The sequence below is a fragment of the Protobothrops mucrosquamatus genome, unplaced genomic scaffold (assembly GCF_001527695.2).
Source record: "Protobothrops mucrosquamatus isolate PMUCROS unplaced genomic scaffold, P.Mucros_1.0 scaffold3487, whole genome shotgun sequence".
NCBI lineage: Eukaryota > Metazoa > Chordata > Lepidosauria > Squamata > Viperidae > Protobothrops > Protobothrops mucrosquamatus.
Genome location: NW_015389460.1, coordinates 105,586 through 121,815, shown reverse-complemented (window position 1 = coordinate 121,815; position 16,230 = coordinate 105,586). Strand labels below are relative to the sequence as shown.

The 16,230-nt window shown below is 49.3% G+C and overlaps 1 protein-coding gene across 1 annotated transcript in view; it reads left to right on the top strand.

Annotated features, from left to right (window-relative positions):
* The window catches only part of HM13 (histocompatibility minor 13), a 43,554-nt gene extending 28,265 nt beyond the window's left edge, over window positions 1–15,289 (top strand). Inside the window, exons 5-12 of the mRNA XM_015827086.1 lie at window positions 709–794; window positions 2,027–2,152; window positions 3,701–3,758; window positions 5,157–5,240; window positions 6,268–6,304; window positions 7,872–7,974; window positions 8,930–9,015; window positions 15,156–15,289. Coding sequence (XP_015682572.1) covers window positions 709–794; window positions 2,027–2,152; window positions 3,701–3,758; window positions 5,157–5,240; window positions 6,268–6,304; window positions 7,872–7,974; window positions 8,930–9,015; window positions 15,156–15,243 — 668 coding nt within the window. The 3' untranslated portion in view covers window positions 15,244–15,289. The remainder of the gene's footprint in view (window positions 1–708; window positions 795–2,026; window positions 2,153–3,700; window positions 3,759–5,156; window positions 5,241–6,267; window positions 6,305–7,871; window positions 7,975–8,929; window positions 9,016–15,155) is intronic.
* The last annotated feature ends 941 nt before the right edge of the window (window positions 15,290–16,230 follow it).

The following is a 16,230-nucleotide window of genomic DNA, read 5'->3' as shown; positions in this document are numbered from 1 at the left end:
TCTTTCTCACATGCACACACCATCTCACCCACACATCCTCCACAACTAGGCTGGCAGGCACTAACTAGAATGAAGGAAGCCACTAAGTTTGGATCCCTAGAGACTAAGAGTGGGTGGGCTTCAGGACCTGTTTTATCTCCCAAATCCTTTTCTTTTCTTTTTCTTATTCAATTTTTCTTTTTATTTTATTCAAAACATTGAAATACAAAGTCCAAAAAAAGGGGGGGAGAAAAAAAAACTAGACAATGCTACACAAAAAAAGTGCAGAAAAAGAAAAAAACCCCAAAACAGATGTATACATAAATTGTCCCCTTTAGTTGGAATACGGATAAATATATTTTAACTAAGATAACAACTCCCTCCCTCCTTGTGGAACAGGCATCCCCTTCCTCTGTTGATTGACAAGACCGGCCGCTAGTCTTGCCTTGTCGATTGACACGTCTGGCAACTGTCGGTGGGATTTGGGGAGGGGCTTCCGACGGACTCACGCCCAACTTCCTTTATCTGGCTCAGTTGACATTTTTCCTTTTTTCCCTTAAGGATTCGCTTCCTTCTTCTCTATCTCCCAAAGGGATTCTTTTTTAAACAAAGATTCCTGATTTTTCGTCACCTTGCTTAATTACGTGCCTCCTTCGCCTTTAGGTAGCCCCCCTTCGGCGTATCCTCCCATTAGTGACCGTGAAAATGGCATTTATTGTCTCCTTCCAGAGATTGTCAACTACGAATTTGACACCAAGGACCTCGTCTGCCTGGCCATGAGCAGCATTGTGGGCGTCTGGTACCTGCTGAGGAAGGTGAGCTGACCTGCTGGTGAGGCAGGTGGAATAATTAATACCACTTTACAAGGCCTTGGTAAGGCCACACTTGGAATACTGCATCCAGTTTTGGTCACCACGATGTAAAAAAGATGTTGAGACTCTAGAAAGAGTGCAGAGAAGAGCCACAAAGATGATGAGGGGACTGGAGGCTAAATCATATAAGGAACGGTTGCTGGAATTGGGTCTGTCTAGTTTGATGAAGAGAAGGACGAGGGGGGACAGGATAGCAGTGTTCCAGTATCTCAGGGGCTGCCCCAAAGAAGAGGGAGTCAAGCTATTTTCCAAGGCGTCTGAAGGCAGGACAAGAAGCAACAGGTGGAAACTAAGAAAGGAGAGAAGCAACCTGGAACTAAGGAGAAACTTCCTGACAGTGAGGACAATTAACCAGGGGAACAGCTTGCCTCCAGACATTGTGGGTGCTCCATCACTGAAAGTTTTTAAGAAGACAGCTGTTTGTCTCAAATGGCATAGGGCAGGGGTCTTGAAACGTGGCCCTTCTATGACTTGTGGACTTCAACTCATAAAAGGGCCAAGTTTGAAGACCCCTGGTACAGGGTATAATGCAGAGAAGAGCAACAAAGATGATTAGGGGCCTGGAGGCTGAAACATATGAAGAATGGTTGCATGTCTAGTTTTAAGAAGATTCTGTAAAGTTTGTGTAAAGTTTCCTGCTTAAGCAGAGGATTGGACTAGAAGGCCTCCAAGGTCCCTTCCAACTCTGTTATTTTGTTCTCTTAGTTTCCTGAAAAGGAGAACTAGAGGCAACATGATAACAGCCTTCCAATATTTGAGGGGCTGCCACAAAGAGGGGCTCCACCTGTCCTCCAAAGCACATGACAAGAAGCAACGGGTGGAAATTAATCAGAGAGAGAAGCAACCTAGAACTAAGGAGGAATTTCCTAACAGTTAGAACAATTAACCAGTGGAACTCCTTGCCTCCAGAAGCTGTGAATGCTCCAACACTGGAAGTTTTTAAGAAGAGACTGAACAGCCACTGGTCTCAAATTGTATAGGGTCTCCTGCTTGAGCAGGGGGTTGGACTAGAAGACCTCCAAGCTCCCTTCCCGCTCTGTTGTTCTCTTATTCTGAGCAGACTGCAGGCAGGAGGATCTGCGTAGCCTACGGGCTGGCTTCCCATCAGACCAAGAGGGTGGAATGTGGGGTGAATGAGTGAGTGTTGCTCAGGACTTCCCTTCTCTTTCCTCCAGCACTGGATCGCCAACAACCTCTTTGGCCTGGCCTTCTCTCTCAACGGAGTGGAGCTGTTACACTTGAACAACGTCAGCACGGGCTGCATCCTGCTTGGTGGTCTCTTCGTCTATGACGTCTTCTGGGTAAGCCCCTGCTCCTGCAGCTGGCTTCCAGGCTCAGCAGATCCGCCAACTGTCCAATGGGCGGATCCAGAAAAAAGAAACTCCCGGGCACGTTATTTTTACCAAGCGTGTAAACTTTACTCAGTACACCAGATTGGCACAGACGAAGCAAAACCAGCTCTTTCATGCCTAAGGCGGGACTAGAACCAATCCTGGTGATTGGTCCAAAGACACCCAGCCGGCTTTTGTTCCTAAGGCGGGACTAGAACTCACCGTCTCCTGGTGATTGGCCCAAAGTCACCCAGCCAGCTTTCATGCCCAATGTAGGACTAGAACGCACTGTTTCCTGGTGATTGACCTAAAGTCACCCAGCTGGCTTCCATGCCTAAGGCAGGACTAGAACTCACCATCTCCTGGTGATTGGCCAAAGTCACCCAGCCTCTTTCATGCCTAAGGCGGGATTAGAACTCACCATCTCCTGGTGATTGGCCCAAAGTCAACCAGCCTCTTTCATGCCTAAGGCGGGATTAGAACTCACCATCTCCTGGTGATTGGCCCAAAGTCACCCAGCCTCTTTCATGCCTAAGGCGGGATTAGAACTCACCATCTCCTGGTGATTGGCCCAAAGTCAACCAGCCTCTTTCATGCCTAAGGCGGGATTAGAACTCACCATCTCCTGGGGATTGGCCCAAAGTCAACCAGCCAGCTTTCATGCCTAAGGCGGGACTAGAACAGAGTCTCCTGGTGATTGGCCCAGAGTCATCCAGCTGGCTTTCATGCCTAAGGCGGGACAAGAACTCACCGTCTCTTAGTGATTGGCCCAAATCCAGCTGACTTTCATGCCTTAGGCGTGACTAGAACTCACCGTCTCCTGGTGATTGGCCCAAGATCACCCAGCTGGCTTTCATGACTAAGACGAGGCTAGAACTCACTGTCTCCTGTTGATTGATCCAAAGTCACCCAGCCGGCTTTCATGCCTAAGGCGAGACCAGAACTCACCGTCTCCTGGGGATTGGTCCCAATTCAGCCTTAGGCAGGACTAGAACTCGCTGTCTCCTGGACAGTCTGCAGGAGCTTCTCCTTAACCCAGCTACTTGTCGGTGCCTCCCTGGATTTGGAAAGTCTCAGCCAATTGCTCTGAAAAATAAAGTTATGGACTTATAATGGGCAAGGCTTTTAGTGATGGCAAGGGAGGGGGACCAGGCTGAGAACGTGGGCACCGTGAACTTGGACAGACGATGTGTAAGGAGTTCGAGGTGGGTGTAGCTCAACATCCAGCCCATTCCTTGCTCTACTGAGCATTCTTGGGCTGTCATGACTCCAAAACTTCAGAAATGTGGCAGAAACAGGATCTCTTATAACCGGGGTCTTCAAACTTGGCCCTTTGATGACTGGTGGACTTCAACTCCCAGAATTCCTCAGCCAGGCACGCGTGCCTGGCTGAGGAATTCTGGGAGTTGAAGTCCACCAGTCATCAAAGGGCCACGTTTGAAGACCCCTGCCTTATAATAATACCGTACCTGGTGGATCACTGCCTGCTCTTCCTAATTCTGCTTCCCTTTTTCCTAGGTCTTTGGCACCAACGTGATGGTGACTGTGGCCAAGTCATTTGAAGCCCCCATCAAACGTGAGTAGCTGGCGTTACAAACTCCCAAATCTGTAGGGATAGCTCACCTCTAACCCTGGTGAGATTTTGGATGGCGGGCGTTGTCCCAACAAGGGTAGTAGCCCCCTCCCCAACTCCGTAGGGGCCTTCAAGACAGAGGTAGTCCTGGACATACCACCGTTCCATTTAGCGGCCTTTCAAAATGTACAACAGAAGTGGGGAAAAAGTAATTTTAAACGAATGCGGCCATTAAACAAATGCCACAGACCCCGTTGCTCACTTTGGGGTGGGGTGGGGGTTTTCCCCAAAAAGCCAAAAGTCATGTTTTTGGCTTTTTGGGGAAAACCCCCACCCCACCCCAAAGTTTTTGGTTTTTTTTTTTTACAATCTTCGTCAAATCCATGCCACTGGCAAAGCAAAGTTTTGGTCACCACGATGTAAAAAAGATGCTGAGACTCTAGAGCAGTGTTTCTCAACCTTGACCATTTTAAGGCATGTGGACTTCAACTCCCAGAATTTGACAGCCAGTATTGCTGGCTGTGGAATTCTGGGAGTTGAAGTCCACATGCCTTAAAATTGTCAAGGTTGAGAAACACTGCTCTAGAAAGAGTGCAGAGAAGAGCAACAGAGATGATCAGGGGACTGGAGGCTAAAGCATATAAGGAACGATTGCTGGAATTGGGTATGTCTAGTTTAATGAAGAGAAGGAGGAGGGGGGACATGATAGGAGTCTTCCAGTATCTCAGGGGCGGCCCCAAAGAAGAGGTAGTCAAGCTATTCTCCAAAGTGCTTGAAGGCCGAACAAGAAGCCACGGGTGGAAACTCATCAAAGAGAGAAGCAACCTAGAATTAAGGAGAAACTTCCTGACAGTTAGAACAATTAACCAGTGGAACAACCTGCCTCCAGAAGCTGTGGGTGCTCCAACATTGGACGTTTTTAAGAAGAGACTGACAGCCATTGTTCTGAAATGGTATAGGGTTGCCTGCCTGAGCAGGGGGTTGGACTAGATGACCTACAAGATCCCTTCCAACTTATTATTATTATTAATCATGTGAGCATATTGGGGATGCTGCAATGGTGTATAAATGGTCATGTAATGTTTTTTCACTGCCCTGGGGACTACTTACACATGAATCTAGTCAACGAACAGTCCAGGATGAATTCGATGGAATTCACGGGGGATGGGGGAGGGGTTGGATTTGGTTCTCTTGTGGCAACGCAGTGACTTTAAACTGATGACATGTTTAGCTCCACCTTCCAGCTCAGCTTGCTCTTCTCCTACGTCAGTCAAGAACAACATGTAAATTTAATATTCAGTGTCAAATTGTTCAAAACAGCCGCCTGTTTTGGATTCTTCCATCTCCCCTTAACGATCACCTCACTTCTCCTCCTGTTCTTTTTTTTTTTTTCCCCTGCAGTGGTTTTCCCCCAAGATCTGCTGGAGAAAGGCTTGGAAGCCGACAATTTTGCCATGCTGGGCTTGGGTGACATTGTCATTCCAGGTAAGACAGATGTTGTAAATCCATCCATCCATCCATCCATTATCTATCCATCCATTTATCCATTATCTGTCTTTCTATCTATCTATTCATCCATCCATCTATCCATTATCTATCTATCCATCCATCCATCCATCTATCCATCCATCCATCTATCCATTTATCCATTATCTGTCTTTCTATCTATCTATTCATCCATCCATCTATCCATTATCTATCTATCCATCCATCCATCTATCCATTATCTGTCTGTCTGTCTATCTATCCATCCATCCATCTGTCCATTATCTATCTATCTGTCTATCTCCATCCATCCATCCATCCATTATCTGTCTGTCTATCTATCCATCCATCCATCTATCCATTATCTATCTATCTATCTATCTATCTATCTATCTATCTATCTATCTATCTATCTATCTATCTATCTATCTATCTATCTATCTATCTATCTATCTATCTTCTTGACTTAAAGCCATTTGTTTAGTGACCGTTTTGACATTATAATGGCACTGAAAAAAAGTGACTTATGACCGATTTTTGTACTTTCATACTTTCATTTTCATACTTAAGACTGTTGCAGCAAAACCTTTCCCCCCCCCCAATGGTCACGTGATGAAGTGATCAAAATTCAGTCGCTTGACATTTACGACGCTCACATTTATGGCGGTCGCAGTATCCCCCGGGATCACGTGATTCCTTTTTGCAACTTTCCGACAAGCAAAGTCAATGAGGATTCACTTAACGACCGTGTTACTAACTTAACAACCACAGTTGATTTGCTTAATAAGAGTGTTCAGCGAGAAAAGACGTCAAATGAAGCAAAACTAATTTAACGAGTGTCTCACTTTGCAACAGGAATCAGCAGGCCTCAATTGAGGACTGTCTGTATTTGTAGCCACAAGGGGGCGCTGTGGGGCTGCAGCTAATTGACATCTGGAGATCCAGGGGGCTGGCGGGCACCAAGGGCATCTATAGGGGGGCAGATGTTAGATTAAAGGTGACTTTATCCCTCTTCCTCTCCCTCCAGGTATCTTCATCGCTCTTCTCTTGCGCTTTGATATCAGGTAAATCCTTTGCGGCAACTTAACAATTGAAAAATGTTCCACCACCCCCCTTCCAGCATTAATAATCATAATCATAAAGTTGGAAGGGACCTTGGGGGTCATCTAGTCCAATCCCCTGCTCAGGCAGGAAACCCTACACCATTTCAGACATGGCTGTCATTAAGAGAGCGGAAAAATTGGGGTTGAGAATGAGAAAGATAATCAGGGGACCGGAGGCTAAAACATAGGAAGAACGGCTGCAGGAATTGGGTATGTCTAGTTTAATGAAGAGAAGGACGAGGGGGGACATGATAGCAGTCTTCCAGGATCTCAGGGGTTGCCCCAAAGAAGAGGGAGTCAAGCTATTTTCCAAAGCGCCTGAAAGCAGGACAAGAAGCAACGGATGGAAACTAACCAAGGAGAGAAGCAACCTGGAACTAAGGAGAAACTTCCTGACAGAACAATTAATGGAATAGCTTGTCTCCTGTAGTTGCACTGGAAAGAGTTCAGAGAAGAACAACAAAGATGATCAGGGGACCAGAGGCTAAAACATACGAAGAACGGTTGCAGAAATTGGGTATGTCTAGTTTATTGAAGAGAAGGATCAGGGGGGACAGGATAGCAGCCTTCCACTATCTCAGGGGCTGCCCCAAAGAAGAGGGAGTCAAGCTGTTCTCCAAAGCCCCTGAAGGCAGGACAAGAAGCAACGGATGGAAACTCATCAAGGAGAGAAGCAACCTGGAACTAAGGAGAAACTTCCTGACAGAACAATTAACCAGTGGAACTACCTGCCTCCAGAAGCTGTGAATGCTCCAACACTGGAGGTTTTCAAGAAGAGACTGGACAGTTATTTGCCTGAAATGGTATAGGGTTTCTGGCTTGAGCAGGGGTTGGACTAGAAGACCTCCAAGGTCCCTCCCAGCTTCTATTCTAATACAATCTAATCTAATCTACCCTATTCTATCCTATTCTATTCCATTCCATTCTATTCTAATTTTCTATATTCTATTCTGTTTAATTCCTCTTCTCTTCTCTTCTATTCTATTCTATTCTCCAAAACCCCAGGAATCTTTGGCAGAAATAGCCTTATTTTTATGAATGATTATAAAGCACCCTGCTTCTGATTTTGCACAACCCCTGAGCCAGGTTGGATTTGCACACCCCACCTGGGGCCAAGGAGGTCTGCTATTGTGCATACGAATGCGGCCAGTGTTAAGACATTTGCCCACTCACAGCACTAGACAGATCTATTTAGCTGAATTAATAAAAGAAGGAGGTTTGCTTGGCATATAAAGAAGATTAGAACAGGGGTCTTCCAACTGGGCCCTTGTATGACTTGTGGACTTCAACTCCCAGAATTCCTCAGCCAGGAATTCTGGGAGTTGGAGTAGTCCACAAGTCATCAAAGGGCCAAGTTGGAAGACCCCCCTGGATTAGAAGATCCCTTCTAACTCTGTTCATTCTCTTATTCTCCGGCTACCTCTTGCCCTGGGGCTCTGCTTTCCTCACCCCCCCGGCTTGTGGGTCTGCACCTGGGTTCTGGACTGTCCTAACCTCCCTCTCCCCCCCCCTTTGCTTGTCACCGCAGCCTGAAAAAGAACACACACACCTACTTCTACACCAGTTTTGTGGCCTACATTCTTGGACTGAGCCTCACCATCTTCATCATGCATGTCTTCAAACATGCTCAGGTGAGCTTCTCGGATCGGCCGCCCCAGATCAGGCGATAGGAGCTGAACCTGTGGCTCCTTCAGGACCTGTGGACTTCAACTCCCAGAATTCCTGAGCCAGCATGGCTGGCTCAGGAATTCTGGGAGTTAAAGTCCACAAGTCATGAAGGGGCTATAGATCCCCACCCCTGTCTTAAAGGGACAGGCCAACAGCATGGCTGGCTCAGCTCAGGGATTCTGGGAGTTGAAGTCCACAAGTCATGAAGGGGCTATAGACCCCCACCCCTGTCTTAAAGGGACAGGCCAACAGCATGGCTGGCTCAGCTCAGGGATCCTGGGAGTTGAAGTCCACAAGTCATGAAGGGGCTATATAGACCCCCACCCCTGTCTTAAAGGGACAGGCCAACAGCATGGCTGGCTCAGGGATTCTGGGAGTTGAAGTCCACAAGTCATGAAGGGGCTATAGATTCCCACCCCTGTCTTAAAGGGACAGGCCAACTGCATGGCTGGCTCAGGGATTCTGGGAGTTGAAGTCCACAAGTCATGAAGGGGCTATAGATCCCCACCCCTGTCTTAAAGGGACAGGCCAACTGCATGGCTGGCTCAGGGATTCTGGGAGTTGAAGTCCACAAGTCATGAAGGGGCTATAGACCCCCACCCCTGTCTTAAAGGGACAGGCCAACAGCATGGCTGGCTCAGGGATTCTGGGAGTTGAAGTCCACCCATCTTAAAATGGCCACGCTTGAGAAACACCAGGCCACAGATAGTTTGGGCTTCTCGGCACCTTGGCTGCGCCTCTGCTGCCTTGCGATAACGACGGCCGCAGGTTGGAGAAGGCTTCCCACCGGGAACCACGGGAAGGTCGTGAGGAACGCTGGTGCTGTGAATGAGGGGGTGTCTCTTAGCAGGCCAGACCCCGATTCCCTCTGCTCTGCCTCTCTCGTTCTAAAGTTTCCTCTTGATCTTCCCTCCCCAGCCAGCTCTGTTGTACCTGGTTCCGGCTTGCATCGGCTTCCCGCTTCTGGTAGCCTTGGCCAAAGGAGAAGTGACCGACATGTTCAGGTGAGTCCTTTTGTGTGGCACAGGCAGTCCTCGACTTACGACCAGAACAGGGCCTGGAATATCAATTAACCAGTGGAACGGTTTGCCACCAGAAATCGTGGGCGACCCATCACTGGAGATTTTTAAGGAGAGACTAGACAGTCACCTGTCTGGGATGGGTATAGGGTCTCCTGCTTGAGCAGGGAGCTGGACTAGAAGACCTCCAAGGTCCCTTCCAGCTCTGTTCTGATTGATTGATTGATTGATAGATTGATTGATTGAGTAGGGGGTTGGACTAGAAGACCTCCAAGGTCCCTTCCAGCTCTATTCTATTCTAATTTGGGTCATGACTCCTAAATCAAGGTGTCCACGTGACTGACCCGATTTTACGACCTGGTGGTGGCATTGGAACCTGCCCGTTACGGTCATATGTCGCGATGGACATAAAGTATAGGGTTTCCTGCCTAAGCGGGGTTGGACTAGATGACCTCCAAGGTCCCTTCCAACTTTATTATTATTTATTATTATTTATTTATTGTTGTTGTTGTTGTTGTTGTTATTATTATTATTATTATTATTATTACTACTACTACTATGTGAGGTCACCCACGAGACCAACCTGATTTTATGACCTTTCAGCAGTCGTTAAGTGAATGCAGCGGTTGGGGGTGCTGAGTGGAGAACTCCCCCCCTCCCCAGTAGTCTACAGAAGATGTGGGCAGACTTCTCTAGAGGGTAACCTCCTTTGAGAGTTAGGGTCTCCCCCACATACTCAAAACCCAGATACAGGTAGTCCTCGACTTAACGGCCACAATTGAGCCCAAAATTTGATCACATGACCCCGGGAGACTGCAACCGTCATAAATATGGACCAGTGGCCAAGCGTTGGGATTTTGATCACATGACCATGGAGGAGGAAGACTGTGGGGTCCTTGGTGATCTCTGAGCTGGGTGGTTTTCTTGCAGACGTTTCATGACCCAACTAGGTAGTGTTATCAATGCTAGAAGGGAGGGTGTTTAGGAGGAGAAGGAGGAGGGAGGGAAGAGGAGGAGGGAAGAAGAAGAGGAGGAGTTGGAAGACTGTGGGATCCTTGGTGCTCTTGAGCTGGGTGGTTCTCTTGCAGACATTTCATGACCCAACTAGGTAATGTTATCAGTGCTAGAAGGGAGGAGGAGGGAGGGAAGAGGAGGAGGAGGAGGCAGGGAGGGAAGAGGAGGAGTTGGAGGACTGTGGGATCCTTGGTGCTCTTGAGCTGGGTGGTTGTCTTGCAGACATTTCATAACCCAACTAGGTAATACCATCAGTGCTAGAAGGGAGAGTGTTTAGGAGGAGGAGGAAGAGGGAGGGAAGAGGAGGAGGAGGGGGAGGGAGGGAAGAGGAGGAAGAGGACTGTGGGACCCCTTGGTGCTCTCTGAGCTTGGTTGTTCTCTTGCAGATGTTTCATGACCCAACTAGGGAACATCATCAGTGCTAGAAGGGAGGGGGGAGAAGGAGGAGGAGGAGGACTGTGGGGTCCTGGGTGCTCTCTGAGCTTGGTGGTCTTCTTGCAGACGTTTCATGACCCAACTAGGGAACGTCATCAGTGCTAGGAGAGAGTGGGGTCTGTAAAGTAGAGGAGGAGGAAGCTTGTGGGGTCCTTCACGCTCTCTGAGCTAAGCTTACAGGCATTCCATGACCCATTTCTAAGAGTGATGGCATCTGTCGAGATACGTCCGCCAAAAAAGCCGTCCAGGGCCTTTTGGGAATTGGTTCTTTGGTGCTTGGCTTGGCTTTGTGAGTGGAGTAGTAAGGTGGAGAGAGCTTTGCCCTGAAGTTCTCCACCTTCTACTTCAACTGCTCTTGTTTCTCCTCTCCGCTGCATACATTCCCATCCTGTTCATAGCTCCTACCACATCTGACCTGCGGTGGACCTCAACTCCCAGAATTCCCCAGCCAGCCATGCTGGCTGGGGAATTCTGGGAGTTGAAGTCCACCCATCTTTCCCAAGCTTGAGAAGCCCCAAGCACCTTCAGGGGCACCTTCTAGAAACCATACGAAGATGTCCATCTTGGTTTCTGGCAACCTTATGGATTCTGCTTGCCACCACCTTCGGTTTAGGATAGGCTTTATTTCTCCGTCTAGTCTGTACCGTGGGATTTGCAGGTGGCCTTCCATCCCAGAGCTAAACCTTCCAAGCCAGGAGATGGCTTGTCCCATCTTCTCCAAGCTTGGACTGTGATTCTTTCCCAAACGTTGGGGTCAGCAAGAGAGGTTAAAGTGGGCCAGGGATCACAATGGTCCTGTATTAGTCCAACAGGCCGTATCGGGCCTCGGATACATCTCAGCTTCTCTCCTTCAGAAGTTGTAGGTGCTCCCTCACTGGAGGTTTTCAAAAAAGAAGACTTGGACAACCGTTTATCCGAAATGGTATAGGGTCTCCTGCTTGGACTAGATGACCTCCAATGTCCCTTCCATTGTTCTATGTTCTTAGTGGGGTGCTGAAGCTGGTTGTGGGTCCTCCATCACTGGAAGAAGAGATTGGACAGCCATTTGTCCAAAATGGGGTAGGGGGTTGGACTAGAAGACCTCCAAGGGTCAGCCCTGTCCAACCTTGGCCACTTTTAAGACCTGTGGACTTCCAACTCCCATAGCTGACTGGGGAATTCTGGGAATTGAGGTCCACAAGTCTTAAAAGTGGCCACGGTTGGACATCTCTAGTAGAGGGTCTTCTGTTCGACAGGGGGTTGGACTAGAAGACCTCCAAGGGGCAGCCGTGTCCAACCTTGGCCACTTTAAAGACCTGTGGACTTCCAACTCCCATAGCTGACTGGGGAATTCTGGGAATTGAGGTCCACAAGTCTTAAAAGTGGCCACGGTTGGACATCTCTAGTAGAGGGTCTCCTGCACAAGCAGGGGGTTGGACTAGAAGACCTCCAAGGGTCAGCCCTGTCCAACCTTGGTGCCTTTTAAGACTTGTGGACTTCAGCTCCCAGAGCTGACTGGGGAATTCTGGGAATTGAAGTCCACAAGTCTTAAAAATGGCCAGCCTTGGACATCTCTAGTAGAGGGTCTCCTGCTTGAGCAGGGGGTTAGACTAGAAGCTCCAAGGGTCAGCCAAGTCCAACCTTGGCCACTTTTAAGACTTGTGGACTTCAACTTCCATAGCTGACTGGGGAATTCTGGGAATTGAAGTCCACAAGTCTTAAAAGTGGCCATGGTTGGACATCTCTAGTAGACGGTCTCCTGCACAAGCAGGGGGTTGGACTAGAAGACCTCCAAGGGTCAGCCGTGTCCAACCTTGGCCACTTTTAAGACTTGTGGACTTCTACTACCATAGCTGACTGGGGAATTCTGGGAATTAAAGTCCACATGTCTTAAAAGTGGCCAAAGTTGGACACCTCTAATAGACGGTCTCCTGCTCGAACAGGGGGTCGGACTAGAAGACCTCCAAGGTCCCTTCCAACTCTGCTATTCTGTAATCAGGCCACCCCATGGGACACCCCCGTTTTGATCCATCCCCCCGAACTCTTCCTCCGTGGGTATCAAGCTGCAAAGGAAATTTGGGCGACTTGGCTAGCTCATCTATGCCTCGCCAGCTCTTCCTAAGCTTCTCTTTCACCCCCCTCCCCATTGTGTCTCTGTCTCTCCCCACTCCTGCCTGCCCCTCTTTTTCTCTCTTTTTCTTTCTCTCTCTCTTTCTCTCTCTCTCTCTCTCTCTCCTGCAGCTATGAGTCTTCTGCCGAAATCTTGCCCCACACCCCCCGACTGACCCATTTCCCTAACGTCTCCGGGTGTCCGTCCAGCTTGGCTGACTCCATGCAGCAGATCCCGCCTTGTTCCCACAGACGCCGGCAGCAGAGTCCCAGCATCATGTAGCCCCCTCCCCTTTCTTCCACCCCCACCCCCTCCCCATCCAAGGCCTGCCTGTGTGACTCTGGCCAGGTAGGGGGAGAGCCGAGCATCCCGGCGGAGCGGGGAGGGTCCGGGAGCACCGCGTGGGCCGCTTGTAGACAGAAAGTTATTTTTAATTCTCATGAAAAGGGTTTCGGGTGGGGGGTGTCTTATGGGTAGTCCTCGGCTTACGACCACAGTTGAACCCCACGTGTCCATTGCTAACCATGACGGCTGTCAAGCTATCTTTGCGACCTTTCTGGCCACAGCTGTGATTCATTAAGCCAGACTCGCTTAATGACCTGGTCGTTAAGCGAGTCTGGCTTCCCCCATCGACTTTGCTTTTTCCAAAAAGTCGCAAAAGGGGATCAGGTGACTTTGGGACCCTGCGACCGTCGTAAATGTGAGTCTGTTCCCGAGCGTCTGAATTTTGAATCACTGCAGTCGTGAGTAACACGGTCGTTAAGCGAATCTTAACGACTTTGCCGGTTCGCAAAAGAAGATCGCACGACCCCGGGACACTGCGACCGTCGTAAGTACGAGTCAGTTAGCAAACATATGGATTTTGATCACGTGATGCTGGGGAGGCTGCGACGGCCGTAAGTGCGAGAAGCAAGTCATTTTTTTTCCCTCAGGGCCACTGTAAGTTCAAACGGTCGCTAAACGAATCGTGGTAAGGTGAGCACTATTTGTAGGAGATTTCTTTTTTTCTTTTTTCCTAATTCTTCTGAAAAGCGTGTTAGGTTGCTGATCTGGACTGATAGCGTGAAAGAAAACAGCTCGTGATTTATAGCGAGCGGCTAGATTAGTGTTTCTTAACCTTGACAATTTTTAAACGGATTTCGGTCGTAAGTCAAGGACTGCCCATGCCTCAACTTACAACCGTTCATTCGGTGACAGCTCGAAGTTACGACGATGCTGGAAAAAGCGACTTAACGGCCGTTATTCCCGCTTAACGACCGTTGCAGCTTCCCTGTGGTCAGGTGAACACAGATTCAGGCGCTCGGGAACAGACTCACATTTACGACGGTCGCAGTGTCCCAAAGTCATGGCGACCTTTTGACAAGCAAAGTCGATGGGGGAAGCCAGACTCGCTTAACGACCGGGTGACTAATTTAAGAACCGCAGTGACAGGGGTGAGAAAAGTCGTAAAAGGGGGAAAAACTCAATTAACAAATTTCTCACTTAGCAGCGTGAATTCCGGGCTCCGTTGTGGTCGTAAGTTGAGGACTACCTGCCTAAGCAGTCTCCAATTTACGACTGGTCGCTTACCAGCCGTTTCAAGATATATCAGAGCCCCCCCCCCCCAAGGATTTTTGGGACCCAGATTCGCAATTGTGACGGCCGGGCCCCTCTCTGCAGTCATACGATATGGATGTTCAGCAATCAACCTAATTTGCTGGTTTCTACTAATCCAGTTGAAATATTGATTTAAATGGCTAGTCCAGGGGTGGGGAACCTTGGCTCTTTTAGGACTCGTGGACTTCAACAGGGTCTTAGGGAGTCGGTTGTACCCCCTTGATGCCAGGGAAGTACCGAGCACCTGAAGTTGAGGGCCTTAAGGAGTCGGTCGCACCCCCTTGATACCGGGAAAGTACCGAACACCTGAAGTTGAGGGTCTTAAGGACTTGGTCGTACCCCCTTGATACCGGGGGAGTACTGAGCACCTGAAGTTGAGGGTCTTAAGGACAGCCAGCATGGGGGAATTACGGCCTCCTCATGACTCGCGGACTTCAACTCCCAGAATTCCTGAGCCAGCATGGGGGAACTATGGCCCCCTCATGACTCGTGGACTTCAACTCCCAGAATTCCTCAGCCAGCATGGCTCAGCTTGGAAACCTCTCCCTTTTCCCTCAGCGTGGCTGGCTCAGGAATTCTGGGAGTTGAAGTCCGCGAGTCATAAAAGAGCCAAGGTTGCCCACCCCTGGGCTAGCCCATGTATGATATGCCATATGCTGAATAAATATAGTTATTTCTTGGCCCTGATTTAGGATATATATTTTTTGGGGGGCCAGAAACTGGGGGTTTACTTCCACTTCCTGCCCCCCCAAAACACGTCCCTTGTGGACAGGGGCTCAAGCATCCATTTTACAACCGCTGTGCACGCTTAACCACCAGCAATGCTTTCAGATGTTGGAAAGTTGAAGTCCAGCCCTTTTAAAAGCAGGCCAGCTGGGGGATTCTGGGAGTCGGAGTCCCCCCCCCCCGTCTCAAAGGGGGACCCAAATGAATGGCGATTCGGGTGGGGAAGGGTGCTCCAAACTCACCCAAGTCTTTCCTTGCTCCCCAGCTACGAAGAGAACGCCACCTCGAAGGAAGTGACGGGAGACCCCAAAGAAGAGAAGACAGAGACAGACCCCGAGAAGAAAGAGAAATGACCGTGGGCGCCTGCGCAGGCCGGGCTTTGACCCCCTCCCCGACCCCCCCATCTCCCCCTCGCAAATGGTTTTCGTTTTTTTTCTTTCCAAGCCAACTGGATGGCGTCACAGCCGTGCGCGGGGTGCGCGCGCGCACGCGTGTGTGTGTCTCTCTGCGTCCGTCTGTCTGTCTGTCTGTCGGACTTGGGGCAGCACGGGACCCCGATCCGTGCTTTGGGTCTCCGACCTGGCTTCCTGGACCTGGAATCCCCTCCCTGGGGAAGAAACAGGCAGGTGGGGGGGAGGGAGGTAGAGTTAAACGGATCTCCCCCTCCTCCCCACCTCAGCCCCTCCCCTTTACCCCCCCCCCAAAAAAGCTTTTCACACCGGTTCCCCTTCCCTTCTTCATTGTCCTGGGAGAGGGGGGTAATGGGAGGGGTCCTGGGTGCTGATTTTTAAATTTTGTATTGTGGATTTGCTTCTTCTTATATTAAAACGAGAGAGAAAAAAAAAATGAAAGCCAGAAGCAGACCCGGACGGCTTCCTGGATTGAATTCTCTCTCCTGGGAGGTGAGGAGGGGGCTGGGGTTTTTTTTTTTTGGGGGGGGTGTCAGGGTCTTTACAGGCTAAGTGCGATAAATAATAAAAGGGTGGCGACTACGACAATGGCATCCAAAGGCTTGCAAACAGAAACAGGATGACTGGCAAAAGAAAGCAAAGGTAGTCGTAGAGCAATTAACCAGGGGAACAACCTGCCACCAGAAGCGGTGAACGCTCCAACACTGGAAGTTTTTAAGAAGGGACTGGACAGCCCTTTGTCCGAAACGGTGTAGGGTTTCCTGCCTGAGCAGGGGGTTGGACTAGAGCAGGGCTTTTCAACCTTTTCACCCATTGTACCACTTTTAGGATATGGCAACATCCGAGGACCACCAGTCGGCTAGCAAGGGGTCAAAAACTTGATGACCAAAAAAAAAAAAAAGGAAAAAAGTGATAAAGTACAGGTAGTCC